Source organism: Cynocephalus volans, chromosome 13, assembly GCF_027409185.1.
Source record: "Cynocephalus volans isolate mCynVol1 chromosome 13, mCynVol1.pri, whole genome shotgun sequence".
NCBI lineage: Eukaryota > Metazoa > Chordata > Mammalia > Dermoptera > Cynocephalidae > Cynocephalus > Cynocephalus volans.
This window is the reverse complement of record NC_084472.1, coordinates 102951495-102974860: the sequence shown is the minus strand read 5'-3', so window position 1 is coordinate 102974860 and position 23366 is coordinate 102951495. Positions and strand designations below refer to the sequence as shown.

The window sequence follows — 23366 nt, the reverse complement described above, 5'->3', positions numbered from 1 at the left end:
GCCAGGTTCTGATTTCCAGCAGTCTATTCCCAAAACTAAAGTGCATGAATTAAATGACTGAGTTTACAATAAACCTCTCACAGTGTTATCAGTCCACCTACATACTACCCACCCTTCTTTGAGAACTACAACCCACTATCCCCACTCTCCCATGATTAATCCCTCAGCATCCATGGTTATTCTAGGTATTCTGTTCTCTTGCCTAAAACTTGTTGGGCCAAGGACAGACACTATGTCAAAGACAAGCCAACTAGTCTCTGTCCTAGAATCTGGAGATCTGATCAAGAAACAATAGCAAGTCTCTGCAAGTGGCAAGACCTACAAAATGTAAAAAAAAGAAGTTGTGGAGCAGCCATCTTCTATTTCGTGACTAGAAAAGCAGAGAATGTTTATTTCTTCAGAAAGTAAAATGAGGAAGATACACAGAGTCCACAGATAAAAAGAAAGCCTTATTGTATTTTCCATACACAATTCAAGTCTCTTCTTAAGGGCTAGCTAACTTCTTTTCAGTGGGATCCATGAGACATTCCTTTATCCTGAATATAAAATTCAATATTTGCTTAAGCTGGCTTGAGAGTTTAATTTTTATTCTGGGCAGACAGAATCCTAATTAAGAAAATGTCTGTAATAAAGGCTAGGTCTAGGACAAAATGTTTATAGAGTCTGTTCTCCATTCTACCAAAAGAAGACATATATCAAGTTTAATGAAATGAAACTTAATTTTCTATATGAAAAGACTTTAAAATATTTAATCCATTAATTTACCAAATATTTGCATGTCTATTGTGTGCTACATGTTATGCTTTCACTAGGAATCAATTAGGAACAAAACAGATATGATTTACCTTCATGAAATTAATACAGTATTCTGATTAACACAGGATATACTATAAATAATAAGCTCTGATGTCAGACTGCCCAAGTTTGAATCTTACTTCTTACAAGCTAAGTGATCTTGGGCAAGTTATTTAATTTTGGTGTGTCCCACTTTCTTGAGTGTAAAAAACCAATAGTAATTATCAAGACCCCTAATTCTTTAGATACTTAGATTCAAGGTAAACCCAATCAAAATCCCAACACACACTTCGGTTGAAAAGGTGGTGCTGAAATACTTACAGAAGTACAAAGAACCTAGAATAGCCAAAACAACTAAAAAAGAAAATAATAAAACTAGAGGACTTGTCCTACCTGATTTAAAGGCTTACTATAAAGCTATAGTAATCAAGACACCAATCAAGACAGACAAACAGATCCCCAGAACAGAGTAACAGAGAGTGCAGCAAAAGACCCACATATACATAGTCAATTTATTTTTGAGAAAGGTACAAGGCAATTCAGTGGAAAAAGGATAGTCTTTCCAACAAATGGAGCTAGGACAATTGCATATCTTTATATAAAAAATATATAAACTGCAACAAATACCTCATACAATATACAAAATTGACTAAAATGGATCATAGATCTGAATGTAAAACTTAAAACTATAAAACTTGTAGAAGAAAACATAAAAAAAAATCTTTGTGAGTTTGGGTTAGGCAAAGATTTCTTAAACTCCAAAAGCAAAATCCATAAAATAACAAACTGGACTTTATCAAAATGAAAAACTGCTGCTCTTCAAGAGAACTGTGAAGAGAATGAAGAGAGAAGCCATAAACTAGGAGAAAATGTTTGCAAAGCATAGATCAAATAAAAGATTTGTATTCAGAATATATAAATGACTATCACAACTCATGAGGAAAAAAACCAATAAAGAATGGGCAAAAGATTTGAATAGACACTACCTCAAAGGAGATATACAGATGGTCAAAAAGTGTATAAAAAGATGCTGAACATAATTAGTGAAAAGCATATTAAAAATACAATGAGATCCTATTAGAATGGCAAAATTAAAGACTGGCCATACTAAGTGATGGCAGAGATGGGGAGGAACTGGATTTCTCATATACTGCTGGTGGGAATGTAAACACTGCAACCACTCTCAAAAGGTTTGACAATTTCTTAAAAAGTTAAACATAGAATTACCACATGACCTAGCAATTCCATTCCTAGGCATATACATAGGAGAAGTAAAAACACGTTTATACAAAAACCTGTACTCTAATATTCAAGCACCATTATTCATAACAGCCAAAAAGTGGAAACAACCCAAATGTCCATCACTGATGAATGGATAAACAAAATGTGGTAGCCCATACAATGGAATATTATTCAGACATAAAAAGAAATGAAGTAATAAAAACATGATCCTAAGTAAAAGAAGCCAGACATAAAAGGCCACATATTATATGAATTCACTTATGTAAAATGTCCAGAATAGGAAAAATTATAAACACAGAAAATAGATTAGTGGTTGGAAAGGGGTAGAAAAAGAGGCAATAGAGAGTGACTGTTTAATGGCTGTGGGAGTTTTTGAGGGGATGATGAAAATGTTCTGGAATTAGTGGTGATGGTTACACAACATTATTAATAAACTAAAAGCCACTGGACATTAGTAATAGTTAAAATGGTAAATGTTATGTGAATTTTATGTCAATTAGAAAAAAAATGGTAAACGTTATGTGAATTTTATGTCAATTAGAAAAAAGAAAGTTAGACATATATCCACCACATGATCCAGTCATTCCAGTCCTTGGTATGCACTAATGAAATGAAAACGTTATGTCCATACAAAGACTTCTACATAAATGTTAATAGCAGCTTTATTTGTAATAGCCCAAAACTAAAAACAATTCAAATGTCTATCATCAGCGAATGGACAAACAAATTGCAGCACATCCATATAATATAATCTACTCAACAATAAAAGGAATGAACTATTAATAAATGTAATAACATGGATGTATCTCAAAATAATTATGATGCATTATTTAAACCAGAACAAAAATGGCACATAATTTAAGATTGACTCTATTTATATATCATTTTAGAAAATGCAAACTAATCTACAGTAATAGAAAGCAGACCAGGAGTTTATCTGGTGACTGGGGTGGGGAAGGCAGGAAAAGGCAGAGGAATGGATTAAGAAAAGTATAAGTAAACTATGGGAGTGATGGATATGTTAATTATCTGGGTTGTGGTGATGGTTTTGTGGGAACATGCTATGTCAAAATTTATAAAATTATACATTTTCAGTACATAAAATTTATTGTATGTTAATGACACCTCAATAAAGGTGATTAAAATATTTTAAAAAGAAGAAAATATATGTTCACAAAAAGACTTTTACAGTAATGTTAACAGCAGCTTTATTAGTAATAGCCCAAAACTAGAAATAGCCCAGGCATCTATCAATAAGGAAATGTAAAAACTGTGGTATATTCATACAGTGAAATACCACTCAGATATTTTTTAAAAAAAAACTGATACATGCAACAACATGGAAGAATCTCAAAAACTTATGCTGAATGAAAGAAATCTTACACAAAAGAGTACATGTTGTGGGATTCCATTTATATGAAACTTTAGAACAGACTAAACTAACTGAAAAAACTGGAAAAACCTGGAGCAGTGGTTTTCCTTAGGATGGAAGATGGAAGGATAGACTAGGAAGAAACATGAAGGAACTTTTTTTTGGTGGCTGACCAGTACAGGGATCAAACCCCGGACCTTGGTGTTATGAATTTTCTAGAGTGACATATTCTGTATCCTGGTAATGGTTTGGGTTACGTATTTGTATGCACTTACTAAAACTCAGTAAATGCATGTGTGTATTGCATATGTGTATTAATATATATGTATTTATATTTATACACACACACACATTTTTGTGTGTATCCAAGACAGTCTTCTTCTTAGGAATTATATCATGACAGAATTGGTGAGACAAGGGACCTAGAATTCAGTCCCTGCTCAGCCACAAATTCATTGAGTGACTTTGGACAAATTATTTGTCTCCGGGCCTCAGTTTTCTCATTTGAAAAGTGAGACAAATCTAAATACTCTCCAAGTTCTTTTCTAAAACCAAACTTTTATAATTCTATGACTACAATGCTAATCTTACAGCCCCCAAATTAAAAATAATTGTTTGAAAGATTTAAAATTAACAGTTCTGTAAATGTACCATAAAAAGAAAGTGGCTTTTTGAATCGTGGACATTTTGTTCACATAAAATAAAAATTTTTTGAGTACAAAATTTTCTCACATACCATAGACACCTGACCACATGATCAGAAATCATATAAATTACTCACAATCTAATATCCTCTAGAACAACTTTTGACTGTGCTGATCCAAGGAAACAAGCTGGAATGTTGGACATTCTGTAAGAAGAAAAAAAATATTCTAGAGCCTTGTACAAACACTACAAACATCAACTTCATTCTTAAGAAGAAATAAAGAAGGATAATAACACGTATTCCTCTTGGCAATCTTGTCTCCTTTGGAACTCACTAATGTGATAAACAAATTCCCTGAAGGGCCATATCAAAAGGCAGCTTTTTAAGGTGGGTCTTCTAAAAAGACTGCAAGCTCAGGTTGAAGAAGTTGGAAAGTTTTTCACAGAGAAAAAAATATACTACCATGTATACACTTCATAACAAGCTAAAGAGCAAGAGTAATAGAAAGAAAAAAGAATTTTGATATATTTAATGTAAACTGACATAAATAATGCTTTTTAAAAACTTCTTATCAAGGCCACCTGGTTTACAAAGAACTCAAGAAGATAAGCTCTTCCACTAAAATGTCATTTATTACTAATGAAGATAAAGCAACACTTGCAGAAATGTGTTATTGTAAACCAGATTTTAACATACATGATAAATTAGATGTTTCCTTCACAGAACAAAAAAAGAGGGCAATGATGTGGCAATAAAAACCTTACTTACTCAAGCTGGAGCACTTGGTCTTCCATCAAAGAAATAAGAGGAGAGATGACAACACCAATTTTGCCTACATAAACAGGTGGATACTGGAAACACAAACTCTTTCCATATCCTTGAAAAAAAAAATATATATATACTCATGGAAATAAAAATAAACTCTTGATACTTTAATTTCTTCTTACGATGCACTTGTAAGGCTGAATGGTGAGTATTAATATTCTATCTTCCTAAGATAATTCACACATAAATATAAGCATCTATTCTGTTCACTCTCTTCTATATTTTACACCAACTATATTTGTATTTTGAAAGTTTAATGAAAGATTAAGCATTTCAAAACCTTCAAGCTTTTTTAAAGGATTAGGTTATTTGCTTAAGTACAACTTACCAGTTGCCATGACAACAACATTATCTCTTCTTTCTTCCAATACAGAATGAATCACTTTCCACTGAACTCTTGAAGGTAAAAACCAAAAAGTTATTGTTTTATTAATAAGAAACCCAAGCGACAAGTTAAAATCCATTTAATTTTTTCACTTCCTCTAGTAAAATTTCTTGTACATTGTTGAGCTTCATAAATAAATATGTAGAAATCCTGGAACGTTAAAACAAAGAATCCCATTTGATCAACCTCCCATTCAAGCTGACTGAACAACTCAAGAGTTTCCATTTGGTATTATGTATTAATTGCTATTACATATATCTAAAGCATAAAATAAATTCTAAGCTTCATACTCAGTATCCAAAAGAATCAGTGCTTTAAAATAAATAAGAGAAATGTTCCAGGGGCAAGAACTGACTGAGAAGGGAAAGGTGGAACTTTATGATGGTTAATGTTCTATATCTTGATAAGGATTTAGGTGACATGGGTGCGTGAATATACACTTAAGATTTGTAAACATACATTTAAGGTTTGTACGTTTCCTTGCATGCAAATTTTACATCAAAGGAAAAAACTGTAAATAAATATTGAATTCTAGTTAATGATTTATATGCTGAAGTACTTAGGGGGAGATGTAATGATGTCCATGACTGACTCTGAGATGCATTTTAAAGTGTCAGTGGATTAATGAATGGATATAGAGATGGATAGATGGATATGTGATATAACAATTATAGTAAAACGTTAATAATAGAATCTAGGTGGTGGGTATATAATCATGCACAGCTGAAAAAAAAAAAAAAAAAAAAAAGATTCTCTCAGCCTTACTATATCTTGCAAAATTTCCTTAATAAAATGCCAAGGAAGAAATCAACTGGAGAAGTGGTCTTCTGATGTGCTGATAATGACCTGTATTCTTATCTAAGTGCTGGTTACACAGAGTGCTCAGTTTATGAAAATTCATTGATCTGCACACCTATTTGCACTTTTCCATATGTAGGACACACTTAAATAAAAAATGTTTAAGATCAAAAGAAAAAAGGAAAGAAATGCTTTGGTGAATTATATTCCAAATTCTCAGGATAAAAAAAACAAATCCAGTCGAGATTTTTTACATTCTTAACTAGTTTTATTCAAATGTACTTATTCCTCATCTCACTTTTATTCATCTCATTTTCATACTTATAAATTTGAGTATGTTACAATAGGTAAGATTATCACTGTTCTTCAAACCGTTGTCTTACGAACTTTTACTACATCAGGCATGCTTTCGACAATACAATGCACAAAACAGGCACACAGATACTTATTTAATGAAAAACAAGTCAGCATTAAATTAAAATTGATTAATATCTTTAAACTAGTTTCTACACAGAATCACTCAAAGGAAAACCATTCTTTCTCACTTATAAAAACAATCTGCAGAAATAAATTTTATGTAAATATTACTTTAAAATAATTCTGTAATCACTTCTAGGAAACATAGTGTGGCATGTGTAACTATAATGAAGTTGTGCTGCTACTGCTAAATGGATCGATTATTTGTTTTCCCTTTGTGAAGAAAATACAAAATACATTATTTAATTTACTGAGATTATACTCACGGTTTAAAACTGGAATGGCCAAAGTAAGTCTTAAGGCAAATAATTTGCTTTTCATTGGGTCCTGGCAACGAACAGTCTGAAGATAAAATAGAATGGGCATTTATGTTCAAACAGAAATACACTAGATTAAAGGGGGGAAAAGCTTACTTCATTGGCTTCTTTTAAAGAATATAATGATAGGTGCCATAGGTTACTGCTTTCTGTCTTTTAATCCCAACCCAGTTTAGTCCTCTGGGTACCAGCAGCCATGACTCCACTAAACACTTTATTACTAAGTGTTAGAATTTTGTTGTGGTTCACACTTTGCCAACACTGTAAAAAACTGATGTTTTGGAAGGAGCTATACTTCTAAAATCTAACATTTAGAAAGAAGCATGGAAAACAATATACCAGTCCAAATTTTATAGTATAACCAATGTTCAATTAATGGTAATCAGAAATTACATTAGTGTCACAAATAAAGCTCACAGATAAAATAAAATCTTCATTTTAGTTACCTTAAAGAAAATTAGTTACCTAAATTTAGTTACCTAAATCTGATTCAGTTTAGTTACCTAAATCTAATTTCATTAGGTAAATTTAGTTACCAAATCTTTGACCAAAATTCTAAATGCACAGCACAGTGGAGCTATATCAACTCTACCCAAATGACTTTCACTGTCCACTCTTAGGTTGAAGATTCATGTGCAGCCAAGAAAGGGCAAAGAAAAAAATCAAAACAATTTATCACTAATTAAATGAAAGTTCATTATTATACTTTTCAATTTAACAATTCTAAATAGAAAACTAAACTGATTTGGAGAAATTTTGTTTGTATTTAATACAAGAAACAAAGGGAAAAACACTATATCAACATATGCATATACACTTTCCATCTACAAAATTTTTTAAATTTCCACATTATGTCATTGATGAAGTCTAGCTCTAGTAAGATTTCTACTTTACGAGAAGACGCCATAATTTGCCACAATTACATTTAGACTTAAATAATAGAAGGCTCATTTAATAGAGTCTTTACTATAGTTAACATAGTCTAAAAACTCGTCCATTTTGCTGTTTTTTATTGTGTAATTTATTTTAAATAATAAGCTCCTAAAGTGTAGACATTATGAATCTTTGTCACTTACAATAATGTTTAATATAAGTAATTAGTATATGATTTTATGACTGCCATTAAGACACAAACAAAAATATAAAAGTCAGGATGAAAAGTTTTGCATCACCACATTTACCTAATAACACATTTATTACTCTATTTTTATAAATAGTAAGAGTGTGTTTTATGCAGAAAAAAGCAAAGGAATTTAATGGCATGTTTATAGACTAATAATTAACTATATGTCACAAGTCCCTGACCTGCAAAACATTTAAAATCTAAATCCTAAATTAAAGTCACTGGTAGGTATCGGAGGTGAGTCATTTCAAACGTATTTTAATGCTTACCCTCATCTTCTTCCTCCTCAACAGCTTCATGGTCATCTTCATCTTCTTCAGCAGGAAGACCCAGATTTCTTTCCATTTCTAAGCATTTGGAATGAATTGGTTCTACCATGCCACTATTTAGGTTTTCTAAAGACTGAAAGTTTGAAAGAAAATTTAAAAGCAAAACCACTGACAGTGTTCTTTTTCATCAAACACAAAAGGAGTATTATTAACAGCACCTACAATTTTGTTCAAAGCTGGCAGATGTGCAAGCAATACTACAAAAGAACATGTGTGCTCCAGTTTAAATATGTGCTCAAGAATGGTTTCTAAGGCACCAGGCCAAAGATGGAATACTTCCAGCACAAACAAGGTTCATTAATAGCATACAAGGAACTGACCCTGGGGAACGCTTCCACAAATTTTGAATTTGGGTAATTTGAAACATTTTTTCTTTATTGTACTTCAATGTTTTCAAATCCCAACCAGTAAATGTAGATTTTAATATTATTTTTGTATTGAGTTTCTCTATCTCATACGTCAGTCACGTTCTTTCTAAGTAAGGATAAGTCTTGAACTATAAGCAAACAATAAGTGTGTTTTTGGAAGAGTCAAAACAAAAAAAAGATTCAAATAATTTTAGGGAAGGAATATTACAAATGTGAAATAAAGTTATTTTTATTTTGGCTTGACAATATCTGGTTTTCTCCCCTAAATAAAGATTATCTACATCACGAATGTAAGAATATTTCAAAATTGTTTCATCTTTAAATTTTTTTACTAAGAAGTGACAGGAAGACTTTAATAAACCACAGTTCTCATTTTCTCTTTTTATTAAAATTTCCATTTAATATTTTGACTTTACAGATTTAAAAACAGCATACTCATTTCAGGCTTGGAAGAGGAAAAAAACAAATTTGGAGAAGCATTTTTGAAATAGGATTCTCTAATATGAGCATCCAGGTTGCCTTCTAAGAGATTCAATATATAATATATGTTTGTAGAAGTCCACATGTACACTATAAATCCAACTACTTGAAGAGTACTCCTCAGAGAAATGGTTAATCAATAAAGAAAAATAACTTAGTATTTATGTTCTACTATTATTGTTAGCTAATATTTATTAAATACTTACTACGTACCAGGTTCTGTACTAAGCTCTTCACAAGCATTAATAAATATTTTAATAATTATTTATTATTATTAATAATTGTTGATACTGTTAACTAAGTATCAAAGAGGCTAAGAAACTTGCTCAAAGTCACACAACTAATAAATAGAGAAGGTGAGATTCAAATTAACATCTGAATCAGAATCTACATTCTTTTTTTTTTTTTCTTCACAGATAAAGGCCAAGCAGAGAAGAACCTACATTCTTAATCACTACCACTATCCAGCCTCAAAACTTAAGAATCAGGAAATTAATTTAATAACAAGAAAAATTACATCAACCTAAAGATGAGGAATAAAAAGTATGCACAATGGTGAACTTCTGTGTTTTTCTTCATTTTTTACCTAATTTGGCTAAGGTGGCTTTTCTTTCTTATTGTCCATCTCTGGTTTATAACACCTGACAAAGAAACTGAAGGTTGAGTGCAGGACAGAAAATAAAGTACTATTTTCAATTTTGATAACAAAATAGAGTATAACTGAACCATTTAAACCATCAGAAAATGATACATAATAATATAAAATATCCATAGTAAATAAACCAAAGAAAGTAAAGAAAATTATTGATTGTATAAAAACAGAACTTCCAAATAAAAGGGGATACATATGGATGGGAAGACGGTGAAACCAATTTTAATGCTGGAGAGCTTAATCACTACCCATATTACAGGGAAAGAGTAAAAGAAAGTGACATAAAAAAGAACACGGGAAATACCTTAAAAAGTTAATATAGTACTTCTAAAACATTATTCATAAGTCATATAAAGAAATATGAATAGGAAAACATGAAATCTAATGGTAGCAATTCATTGTGGTGAGACCTGGTTTAGAATTAGGTCATATTTTACTTAATTAAATGTCCTTTGAAAGAACTTGAAGTAACTTTTCCATAACTTTAAACATACCTTAAGCATCTCCATTTCTAAATCTTCATCACTTTCAATTACATAAGATGCATCCTCTTCATTATCCTTGGGAGATAAATGCTTTTAAAAAAAGTATTACAAACATTAATTTCCAGTATAATTAACACCACATCCTCTTTTCTACAAAATAAAGTTCCTATATACTAGATATCTTTAGACAACTACCTCTTCTGTAATAGATAAATGTATAATATATATTTATATGTTTACATGATAGGTAAAGAGAAAAAAATGGGGGGAGAAATGAACAAAGAAACAAAGAGAAAGAAAGAAATCTATAGAAAGATAGAGAACAAAGATAAACAGACTTGAGATAAAATCTCCACACTAAAAGACAGTACAAAATAGGAAGTTCAGCTATGGTTTAACAATGTCCATTTTGTGTCTCCCAAACTTCCTGAGCACAAGAACCTCTTCACAGTGTTGAAAAATTCTGTACAAAGCCAAGAACAGTAGCTGTTCTTTTATACCCACTGATTTGAAAAAAGATTACAAAAAGATGAAATTATGATACCTTTAAATAAATCCATATTTTACAAATAGCATCTACATATTTTTGAAAAAGTGTTGGATATGTTATTTACTCAGTCTATCACCAATGTTCGGCTCTGAAGAACCTTTGCAATAATTTGGCAATCCTGAAGAAGCAAGTGCCCAATGGGATGGGAACCCACACAAAAGAAACCCGCAAAAGAAATGTAGAAAAAAGACCCCGAAAAATGCCTAATATTTATATTGAAAGTAGGAAAAGGAAGCATATCCTTAATTAATCTGAAAATTTAAGTTTAAAAAAAAAAAAGACTTTAAAATAAGTATTTTATACTAGGAGAGAAAAATTCTTTTACTTTTTAAATGGTGTCTTTACCGAATAAAGGAAACAATGCTAATAATAATAACACAATAAAAATGGTAATAATTGGTATAAAAGATGTCAGTCAAGTCATGAAATCCTGATCATAATTCTATAACATTATATGAAACACATCATTTTAAAGTATATACTTAATAAGAAATTTCTAGAAAATTAAAGGGTAATGCAGAGATATTAGCAAAAAATAATAATCCCAAAGTGGGAACTTATTTTACAATTGGTTGCTATGAAAATATTTTGAAAACAATTTTTAAATAAAATGCATATATATACACTGATAGAAGTGATTACTAATATAGTTAGTTACCAAAACATAGAGAAATTCTCAAATATAGAGATTTTCGTTGTCATTAGAAAATTAAGGGGAAAATAGCCTATTAAATGACCTTCAAAAATCTAATTTTTTTTTTTTTTGGCAGCTGGCCAGTACAGGAATCCGAACCCTTGACAGTGGTGTTATAACACCACGCTCTAACCAACTGAGCAACCGGCCAGCCTCTAATTTTTATAAAACTTATTACTGTAAAAGGAAATATATAAAATTCCAGAGGAATTTGAGCATCTTAAGTAATTTTTTTAAACTAAAAAAAATGAAAAATTTTTTAAATAATTTAAGAAACTAAGAAAAAAATAACCTAGGCTATTGCCTGTCCAGATGAGAGTGCCAAGCAAAAACACAGTTTATTAGGAACTCTCTTATGCTAGCCAAGTAAAGAAATAATGTATGAGGAAATAAAAACTACTTCCAAAGATCACATTTGGAAGAGTAAATACTAGTAGACATGTAGAAAATGCACAAAAAGCAGAGATATCTATTATATAAAAAGTCTAAGAAATGATAAAATAGCAAATGACAACAAATGTTTACTGACACCATAAAATCTTTTCACTGTACATTGCTGCTTATTGTACTAAGTCAGGAGCAGCACACTATGGCTCACCAGCCAATACAGCTCACTGTCTCTATTGATAAAGTTTTACTGAAACATAGTTAGGCACATTTGTCCATGGCTGCTTTGACATTACAATGGCAGAAGTGAGGAGTCACGACAGAGACTGTACATCCTACAAAGCCTAAAATATTTACTATCCACCCCTTTACAGAAAAAAGCCAACAATCCCCTACTAATGAATAAAAAAAAGGGTTTCATCTTTATTTAGTACCTCAGCAGATTTGTAAGTAACATCACTAAGAGTTTTTTCCTGAGCTTGCTGTTCCAAAATTTGGAGTTCATATTCTGTAATATCTAGTGACATCAAACAAATTCTTTCTGCATTTTCTTTCAACTTATTGTCTTCTATTCCATCTTCAAATTCATCTTCTTGTTTCACTTTATTTCCAAGTACATCTTCTCCATCATGTTTAACTAAATTATCAAGTGTTGTGTCTCCTGTCTCATCTTTAACTCCAGTAAAAATTTTATGTTCTCTAGTTTGTTCCTGTTGTACTACACCAGCTGTTGAATCCTCCAATGTCCTCAGTTCTACCTCAGTGTGAGCAGAACCAAATATCATCTTCCTCAGTGAGTACAGATTTTCTGAAATATCCTTCAATAGCATAGAAACCCTGAAAAAAATTTTAGAAAGGTTACTTTAACTTTAATTGCATTAGCTAGGGACAAGTTTTAAAGCTTTTTAATAAGTAAAAGCTTTCTAAACTTGTTGCTTTGCCCCCCATGGATTTGTCACCCCTTTTCCCCTGGGTGACGGAGCTGCCAAAGATTACTCAGAGCAGTGAAAAGCCTCAAAAAGGGGTTAATCTCCCATAGCCCTCAACAGCGAGGCATTTCTTCCATTTGGGAAATTAACCACGAATTGGGGTTCTCTTCCTGCATTTATTCTCCAGACCAGCAAGTTACAGGAAGAGACATATGTAGGGTTTTGCTGAGCACAGTTTAACAAGTTTTAACAATAGAAGCTGGTAACATGCAATTAAGTCGATCCACTAACAAAAGCTTGATCTAGCAAACATTCCTTCTCCCTCCAGCAGCTTTTTAGTAACTTTACATATCAATTAGTAACCTGTCTTTGAACCAGCAGCCTTGCTGTGTTACAATTCTGATCTTACAACACAGACTAAATAGCCTGGGGGAAATTTCCTGTTTTTTGTAAGGTCAATGTTTGAAACTGCAAGGCTTTGGAAAACCAGGCCCTGTGAAGTACATATGTTTTTATGAATCCTCTACATGACCTTCATTTAAAGGTTCCATTGCATTAAAGCTGCTGTTAATTCTCTAATGCCCATGTATGATTATAACTGGTAGGCTACTCTCTGGCACAGCTAAGCACTTCTGCATCCATTAGCTGACTTGCATGTTTACTAAGAGTCAGTAGTGTTTGGTCCCAAACTTGTTTATGTCAGCTATACTTCATTTGGTAATTAATTTAATTAAATGTAAAGTAAATCAATGATACATGACCATCAAAGGGGGGAGGAAAAAAGGAAAAAAAACGATCTCATTAAATTCTAAATTGAACACATGGGAAGACCTAGCAAATTTCTTTAAAAAAAAAAAAAAAAAAAAGTTGTTTGATAAACTATGGTCTAACTATAAAAGCTTGGAGGAAAAAAAAAACCACAAAAATTCCTAGGACTCAGCAGTAAGTACCCTAATCACTCCATTTTAAAGAAATTGAAATTATAAATTGTAGATGCTACAAGTGTGGTTTAAATAAGACACACTCTGTAGAACTCCAAACAGTAGGCCTATATTTAATGAAAAGGCCTTGACATATACTAAGAGATTGGGAACAAACATACATTAATATTTTAAGTTAAAAGAAAAGTTTTATGATCCCATGTTTTACCGAACTTTTTCAGTCCACTGATCAATCACCAATCCCAACTGCAACACATAAGAGTGTTTATGCTACAATTTGAAAATGATGTTGTTTTGCATCTTCAAAAATCTCTAAACTGGACACATATTCTTTGGAATAGAAAAAAAATTTTTCCATCAGTAGGCAAGTATAACAACTTAGAAAATATGGGTAAGATGCATATGAATAAATATGAACTGAATTTCTTAACTCCTTAATTGCAGTTGCTAATGTGCAACATTTCAACAAAGTGACTTTAAATAGCTATATTATAACCAAATCTGGTTAACTGGAATGGAGAACCACTGCTAGAGTGTAAGATGAGGCAAACTATTTTGTCCATTAGTTGTAGGGTAGGGCTTATTAAAGCAATTTTTAGGTACTTCATCAAAGCAGAAATTAGAAGGAATAAAGGGAACATGATGAGCAAATTGGTGCTTTTGCTTAGGCCTTCTAATTTTTCTGTATTTAAAATCAATACTTAATAAAACCTGACACGGCTTTTAAGAGTTTGTATTAATGATTCAAATAATAATTTGATCTTTCCTGGGAATAAACTATCAAAAGAGCTGGATTATTTCACAAGTTATTTCCACACTGAAAACAGCACCATTAACAGCACTCCAAAGTTGGGCTCAAGCTTAAGTTGACAAAGTCCACATTAACACAAACAAAATCAATGCAAAATTAAATTCACAAGGCTGGCCAGTTAGCTCACTTGGTTAGAAGTGCAATATTATAACACCAAGGTCAAGGGTTCAGATCCTTGTACCAGCCAGCTGCCAAAAAAATAAAAATTAAAAATTCGCAAAATAAAAACACTAATTTTAATATTCTAAAATTCTTTAAATCTTATAAAAAACATTTATCATTATACTCATACATATCTATTCAAATATAAAAACTATGTAAATAGTTTAGTAGGAACAGATATGTGACACAGTTTAATTGTTAAATGCAGAGAGAATGCTGTTATCTATAAACAGCAACAGTGGCTTAGATGGACTGACAGCACTGTACGGGCTCATTTGTCCTTTTTAACACCAAAAAATGACATATTCCATGTAAGAGAACTAATATTTACTCTAACAAATAGCAAAAGCTGTCCTGCCTTCCACACACCCCCAACACACGCAACCACCCCAGTGACAACCACCAAGCTGCAGCAGGAAGCAACCCAGGCTCTCCCAAGCCAGGGTGGTGGGGGGCTAAGGGCCTTGGCCACATCCCCCCAGGACCCACAACCAGCCCAGCAACAACCACCCAGCCACAGCAAAAAGTCCTTGGGGCACTGGGGTGGTGGGCAAGGGCTTTTGCCACACACCCCCGACATCTGCACCCAGCCCAGCAATGACCAAACAACTGCTGGGAGCCCCCTGGTTTCCCCTGTGGGAATGAGGGGGTGCCACAGGCCTCAATCCCACCCCTCCTCCTTCCTCCATCCCATTTCCATCTTCCCCTCTCCCCCTCCCTCCCAACTGCCCCACATCATAAAACGTAAAAAAATAATATTAATTTTTTAAAAAAGAATAAAAACCAATTTCAAAACGTATAAATAATTTATATATTTGTTTCATAAAATATCCTACAAAACAGACAGATAAGCCTTGAATCACTATTTAACAACTGAAAAGATATTTCTTAAACTTGTACATCAGTCTATGTGTGTGTAGTCAAGCAAATTTGTATGAGTCTACCTTAAGAAACATTACTTCTTCATATACAGGAATTTGCAATAAGACCAAAGAGAATTGATAAAAAATAGATAATATTTAACCTCTGTGGATTTTCTAATTTCCTGAAAGTGTCAGGAAGATGCTTGGCCAGATCCATCACCTCCTCAGAGATAGAAGTCAACTGTTTCTTCATGTCACTAGGTAGGATTTCCTTCTCTGGGGAAAAAAAATCAATATTTATTTTCAAGCTACAAAGGAGAGACATTTATTTAGCCACTTCATTAAATAGTATTAGGGCTCTGTTTTTCATTTTCTTTTCTTAAATGAATTCTAACAATCCCCAAATCACCTCAGTTACCTTATTTCCCTTTCAAATTTTTGCTGTTTAAATTTTAGAATAAATTCCAAATGATCTGCGTTCATACATGTTATAATCCAGTGGTTACTGACCAAGGAAGGAGAAGGTAGAAATGAGAATCTGAACCCTCCTGTACTATTTCAATATCAGAAATCAATATAACACCATGTGGGCTGCTACTTAATAATACTTTGGTAAACAAAACCTTATCCAGCAGTCATTCCTCATTGCCCTCATTATCAGTCATCGCCAAAATAAAATGCATGCTTTCTAATCAGTGATCATCTTCCAAATTCTCAACTTCATTCTCTCTGGTACATCATCCTCCATCAACAACACAAAACCTGCCCTCCTTACACAAACCCTTTACCTGCTTGGAATTTCTTCATCACTTCTCTTGCCCTTCAAAAAGTACAGCTCCTTGCAGCACTCTTTACAATAGCCAAGAGTTGGAACCAGCCCAAATGCCCATCATCAGATGAGTGGATACGGAAAATGTGGTACATCTACACAATGGAATACTACTCAGCTATAAAAATGAATGAAATACTGCCATTTGCAACAACATGGATGGACCTTGAGAGAATTATATTAAGTGAAACAAGTCAGGAACAGAAAGAGAAATACCACATGTTCTCACTTATTGGTGGGAGCTAAAAATTAATATATAAATTCACACACACACACAAACCGGGGGGGGGGGGGAGAAGATATAACAACCATAATTATTTGAAGTTGATACGACAAGCAAACAGAAAGGACATTGTTGGGGGGGAGGGGGGGAGGGAGAAGGGAGGGAGGTTTTGGTGATGGGGAGCAATAATCAGCTACAATGTATATCGACAAAATAAAATTAAAAAAAAAAAAAAGAAAAGAAAAGTCCAGCTCCTCTGAAGCATATGATATAGGACTACATAACCTGTTATCCCTGATTGTTATAGTTATCTTGTGATCTCAAAATCACATCCTTCCATTCGTTGAACATTTTAGCATCTGACTCATTAACTGTCTTTCCCTCCACTACTAGTGATTTAAACATCCACAAAGACGTTCCATCCAAAAGTATGTGCTTTTCAATTCCTTGACCCCTTAATGTCCAACAACCTTTTCCTCAACTGACCTCAGCCACTCATTACCATAGTCATACCCTTGACCCTGTAATTGCCAATAGTCACCACTTCCAAAATTCAATTGCAAACATTCCACCCTCTGAACACCAGCGTGCCTGTCTTTCTTTCCAGCATGCTTACACCAGTGCAACAATTTTTAGACACTTTCAGAACCAAATCTCTTGACCCTACCACCTTTTCTTTATGCATTATCCTCCCCACTCCCACTCCCACATAAGTAATGTGTCTTACTTTCCTTTCTTGCTTACATTATAGTAATCATTCCTTTGTATATATAAACTCTCAACTCCTTTGCTCTTCACCTCCCTCTGTGGTACTCACCTGGCAAAGCCCCTCTTCTAATTAAACCTAGCTTTTTTCCTACTTGACATCTACACCAAAGCAGGTGAATACAGTTGAAAATAAAACACAACTATGATGACTTATTTCACTTTAAATTTATGATACAGATCTCAAATGAACCCTCTGTACTGTTAACTTCTACATTTCCCACTTTTCCACTCTCAAGATGACTATTTCACACCTTTTCATTTTTCTTAAGCCTCCAAAACCTGCTTGTCCCTCCTTTTACTCAAGAAACAACTTCCCCTGTTATTTCACTAAGAAAATAGAAACAATAAGAGAACTACTTCATCTTCCCACCCACCCCGTCTGCTAATTAGTCTGTGTTCATATCTCTACTCCCATTTACAGCAAAGTTCCTTGAAAGAGTTGTCCATACTCACTGTCTCCAAGTTTCTGCTACCATTTTCTCCTAAATCAACCCCAATAAGTTTCACCCACCGCCCTCAGTGCAGTAAAGCTGCTTTTGGAAGGGTTACTGATGGCCTCCACACTGTCAACCCTAATTGTTCATTGTAGATCATCTCACTCAAACTCTCAGAGATTGAAAACAGTTGATAATTTCCTCCTACTTAAAACACTTTCTTCACAAGCTTCTGAACACACTTCCTGTTCATCCTTTCATTGGTGCCCCTTCTCAGTCCTCTGAGCCTCTCTCATCTTCTGACCTCTAAATGTTGGTGTACCCTTGATGTCAATACCTCTTGTTTGCTACTTCATTCACTCCCTATTTTATCCCATGCAGTTTCACTTGCTTTACCATTTGAATGCCTATGATTCCCAAAAATTACCTCTCCAACCTCAACCTTACCCCTGAACTGCCAAATCACATTTCCAACTAAGATATCTTCTTGGATATCAATAAACATCTAAAATTTAGCATGTTCAACACTGAAATCTAGATTTTTTTTCTCACCCAAACCTGTTCTTCCCAGAATCTTGCACTATAACTGACCCTTCCATTCATCAATTAATCTGACCAAAATATCTCAATTGTTCTATCAGTTGCTATATTATCTGACCCCTTACAGAAAATTCATCAGCAAATCCTTCACAATATATACCTTCAAATATCTACAGAATCTACCACTTCTCACTTCTGTTGCTATGAGCCTAATACAATTATAATCTCTTGCCTGGATTATTACAATACCCTCCTAACTCCCTGCCTGAACTCCCTACCTAATACTTGTTCTCTGACAGCAGCCAGAAAAATCCTTTTAAAATAAAAATTTAATCATGTCATTCTGCTTCAAACCCTCTAAGGGTTTCCCTTCACACACCATCACATTTATTTTCATTAATAAAACATGAAGTAAGATTCACAACCTACAAGACTCTAAATGATCTGGCCCAAGCTACTTTTCTAGCCTCCTTTCCTAACACTCTTACCCTTACTCATTTTGCTTCCATTCTCCTCACTGTTCCTCAGACAAGGCAAGCACTGACCCTCAGAGGCTTTGCTCTTTCTTTCTTCTAAGACTGCTATGCTCTTCCTTCAGATATCCACACGGCTTGCTCCCACGCTTCAATCAAACGAAATAAAGGGGCTTGGTCTGTTTTGTTCAGTGGATTTTCCCCAGCAACTGTAACAGTGCCTGGCACATAATAAACACTCAACGAATATGTTATATGAATCAATGAATATTCTTTTTCCAAACGAAGCTTCTAAAAAAGGCAGTTTACATATGATTTAGATCACATTCCTTAAATCTAACTTCTCTTCTATTCACATTAATAGGATCCCATTACTGCACTCTTGCTATGGTTATAGTAACTTCATGTTACTGAAGCCTGTGAACGCTTTTTTGTTTTAATAGCATGTGACCCAAATGACCACTCTCTCCTCAAAACACTCTTGTCACCCAGTACACCAAAGCTATTGCAGTAAAAGACTATAAATAATTGCCACATTGCCAAATCCAATGATTAATTCTAAGTCCTCAGTTCCTTAGACTCTCAGTAGAATTTAAAAGTTGGTAAAGTCCTCCTACTCAAAACATGTTCTTCATTTGCTCTCTGCATACCACACCTCTTAATTTCTTTCTACACCAATGGTAACTCCTTTGGTGTCTTCTCCTCCACACAAACATTAAACACTAAGAGTTTCTCAAGACTCCTAGTCCCAATTCTTTAACTCCTACTATCCTCTGAGTTACAATCTATATATTTAAGTGCCTACTGGCCCTCTCCACTTTGCTATCTTACATGTTTCCCTCCTTTAATATACGTAAAATCAACTGTATGATTCTATGTCATCCCCAAATCTTGTTCTTCCTTGTCAATGTTTTTCATTCCTACTGCTTATGCCAACAACACAAGAATGATCCTTGATCCATGTCTCTCATCGTTACCTCAAATTCTCTTGATTCTACTGCTCTATTAAATGTATTTTGAATCTATCCACTTCTCTCCATCCTCAATACAAATAATCAATTCAAGTTATCATTACCTCTCACTTGGATTATAGTCAACCTCCCAAAAGGTCTTCCCACCATGACTTGCCCTCCTACAATCTATTTTCTACTCATTTTTGTGTTTTTTGTTGTTATTGTTGTTTCTAATGTAATTCATTTCACTCCTATGTTTAAAACCTTCAATAGCTTCAATTCCGCTTAGTAGGAAATGCAAACTCCTTAACACAGTTAATGCTGTCCTTGTTCTACTTCTCCTTCATCACTCACTCTGTCACGCTCAATGCTTCACCATACTGAACTACTTTCAATTGCTTAGAGACATCATGAATTCTCTTACCTCTGACACTTCGCGCCTGCTGTCTCCCGTGTCTATGACACTTTCCCTTTACTCTTCAGCCAGCTAAATCCTGGTCCTATTTCAGGTCTTGCCTTAAACATCACTTCCTCCAGAACATATTCTCAAGTATCTCCAAATATGCATTGGATGCCTCTTCTGTGTGCTGACTACAACACCTTGTTTTCCCATGCCATAAGATTCATCTTCCTATACTGCAATTGCTTTTTTTCACTCATCTATATCCCCCATTAAAACTGTAGGTCACTCAGGAAACATATCATGCCTGTCTTGTCCACTATTGTATTCCCATATCATAAAGAGTTCAACAATATTCAATAAATGAATAAATACATATTTAACTACTGTATCATTTAGTGTTTATCAGCTACCATCTTGGGAATAAATCAATATTTTAACAGTGAGAAACAACGTGCAAATATACTTTTATTTCCTGAAGTTATAATCTACTTCTTATCCTTTAATGAAAAGAAAAAACACAATCTTATAATACAAACCAAAAAAGCAGCCGTGTGAAAATATCCACATACACATTAGGGAAATTAGAGAATAGTGAGGCTGATACCTCTGGCTTAACAGTGGGAAGGAAGGAAGAGAAAAATGGAAGGAGAAAGAAAAAAAAAAGATGGTAATCTTCACTGGAATCTGAGTCAAGTTACCTCACTTCATGTGTCACAATATACTCACACATATAATGTAACAGAAGGAAAAATGTGAGAGTCAAAGAATTAGCATTACAACAAGTACAGATACCAATACTGACTTATTAATGTTTTTTACTTTAGTGAACAATATCTTAAACATTTCTAGGAAGCATTTTCATCAGAGACAAAATTGTAAGTGTAACTTACAAGCAATTCTGCAAACTATGAAATCAGAAAATCATGAATCCTCCCTGTTGAATTTCATTTCTGAGTTAAATAAATTATTATATATTATTCTTCAAATCAGCTTCAAAACATATCATCTGCCTCACTTAATCAAGATAATTTCTAGCCACAGTATCTTTGGCTACAGAGAATCAGCAGGCACTCATCACAAGTGGCCTTCCAGGGAGAGAAAGTAAGTATAAAGAATCTTCTACCTTAACATGTAAAGAAGCAGGGTCTACCTCAAAGGGTGTGAATCCCTTCTCAATGATAATTATAAAGGATAGTATATAATGTTATATGAGGAGGTCATGCCATATTTTTAAGTGTATTTAGCAAAATTGCCTAATTTAATTAACATCTTAACAAACACAATTATTTAAAATTTCCAAAAGGAAGCTACAGGAATAGTAATAACAACTCTATATATATCATTATAGTTGCTTTGAGTATTTTGTTCCTTTTAGTGCTCAACTATTCTATGAAATAGATATTATGCTATTATCCACATCCCAAACCTGGGGAAACAGGTATATCGCAGGTCACCTGGCTGACATTCCATTATTGGTCTATGTAACACAAAAGCTGTGCTCACCCATGCTATCACATGGCCCCTTCTATCACTGACCTATCAAAACATCTGAGAAAGGCACTACAGTTGAATGAAGTGGTCATCCTTTTTGGAGAAAAACAGCAGAGGAAATTTAGAAATTTAAATCAGTACACTGTAAATCATCTTATATATTTTAAAGCACTATATATAAAGCATTTAAAATATTTATAGCAAGGATGTACATAATTTCCAGACTGGGAGAAAGCTAGGTGATGTTATCAAAGCCACAAAGCCACAACTCTAGAAGCCTAATGAACAGCAATTCTACAAAGTAAAAGTAGTTTAAGTCCTGCTTTGCCACAAGTACACTACCTGAAACCCTAGAGTCGGCCTTTATTGACCTCACCCTAATGTCAACACTTTTCAGACATTCAAGAAGTTGTAACACTAAAAACTTTGCAAATAATGTGATTATTGTCTCTTAGGAGATAAACCTCACAAAAGAGCCAATTTACATAGTATGTTTTATTTTTAGATCATAACATACCTTTATTTACAGCAAAAACTTGCACAGCATCACCCAAAATTTCTAACTTTTGATAAATGATGAAACCAGCCTATAGCAAAACAGAAAAATGAAAAAAGCATGCTGAAGATAACCAAAATAAAACTATATGTCCCATCTTTAGAAAAACCCGAGAGTGATTCCCAAAGAACCCAAAACACTGAATTCAACCTACTGTATTACACAGAGATCTATATGTCTTCATTTAATCACCACACCAATTATAACAATAGAGAAAGTAAGCTGCTTAAGTCTTAAAAGTTTAAGTCTTCACTTTTTTTAAAACCCAATATTACAAGCAGGTATCCAAATCAAATCACTATAAATGGAATACAACGAAATACAATCTTGTAAGAGAAATACATTTTGATTACAGATATCCACTTCCATTTCACTAAATCAGCTGAGAATGTTTGTGTACGAACAGTCCTCCTAAGTACTATTAACAGGAACAATCAAATCACACTGATGTTTCATGAACTTGTGCTAGTTCTCAACAAGTTTTATGATTTTTTAAAAAGGAAAATTATCACACTATTTCCCTGACAAAAACAAGTTTCATTCTGGCTACAAACCAAAGAAGTTTCCATTCCTAAAAACAGATGCAAAAAGGGAAACAAGATAATCAATCTACAAATAAAAATATAAAATAGAGGAAAAGAAATTTACTGTGGAATAAAATATATTTCTTAAAAAAAAAAACACAGTAGTGCTAATATGTAAAGATAAGCCCAGATTTCACTACATACAAACATATAAATATGAAAATATATTGAACAGCAGCAGCAAGCTAAATTTGAAGGTAACTTTCCTAAATCTTCACATTTTAAATATAATTATAAGAAATAAGGCCAGTTTCAATATTGAAACTATCTTGTAATTATTTTTATTCTGAAGTTGATTATATATCAAATACATCATCAACACTTGTGCTTGCTCAGCCTGGGCTTATTAGCCTTTCATGTTTTCAGCAAGTTCACATTTTTTTATACACAATTTGGACATTATGTTGGCTTCATAACAATGAAAATGCCTAGAATTGAACAATCTGTTGATTAATATTTGCTAATTAATATCAAGAATTAA

At 33.3% G+C, this 23366-nt stretch overlaps 1 protein-coding gene across 3 annotated transcripts in view; it reads right to left on the bottom strand.

Moving 5' to 3' along the window:
* The window catches only part of WRN (WRN RecQ like helicase), a 128470-nt gene that overhangs the window by 77501 nt on the left and 27603 nt on the right, over positions 1–23366 (bottom strand). For 2 of the 3 annotated variants that reach the window (XM_063077195.1, XM_063077196.1), the window contains exons 7-15: positions 22263–22332; positions 15793–15907; positions 12360–12762; positions 10304–10384; positions 8250–8382; positions 6807–6882; positions 5209–5276; positions 4824–4932; positions 4191–4259 (exon numbers count right to left, since the gene is read on the bottom strand). In XM_063077195.1, coding sequence (XP_062933265.1) covers positions 4191–4259; positions 4824–4932; positions 5209–5276; positions 6807–6882; positions 8250–8382; positions 10304–10384; positions 12360–12762; positions 15793–15907; positions 22263–22332 — 1124 coding nt within the window. Of the gene's footprint in view, positions 1–4190; positions 4260–4823; positions 4933–5208; positions 5277–6806; positions 6883–8249; positions 8383–10303; positions 10385–12359; positions 12763–15792; positions 15908–16419; positions 16489–22262; positions 22333–23366 lie in introns of those variants that run through there. The other variant, XM_063077197.1, reaches the window with a different exon arrangement.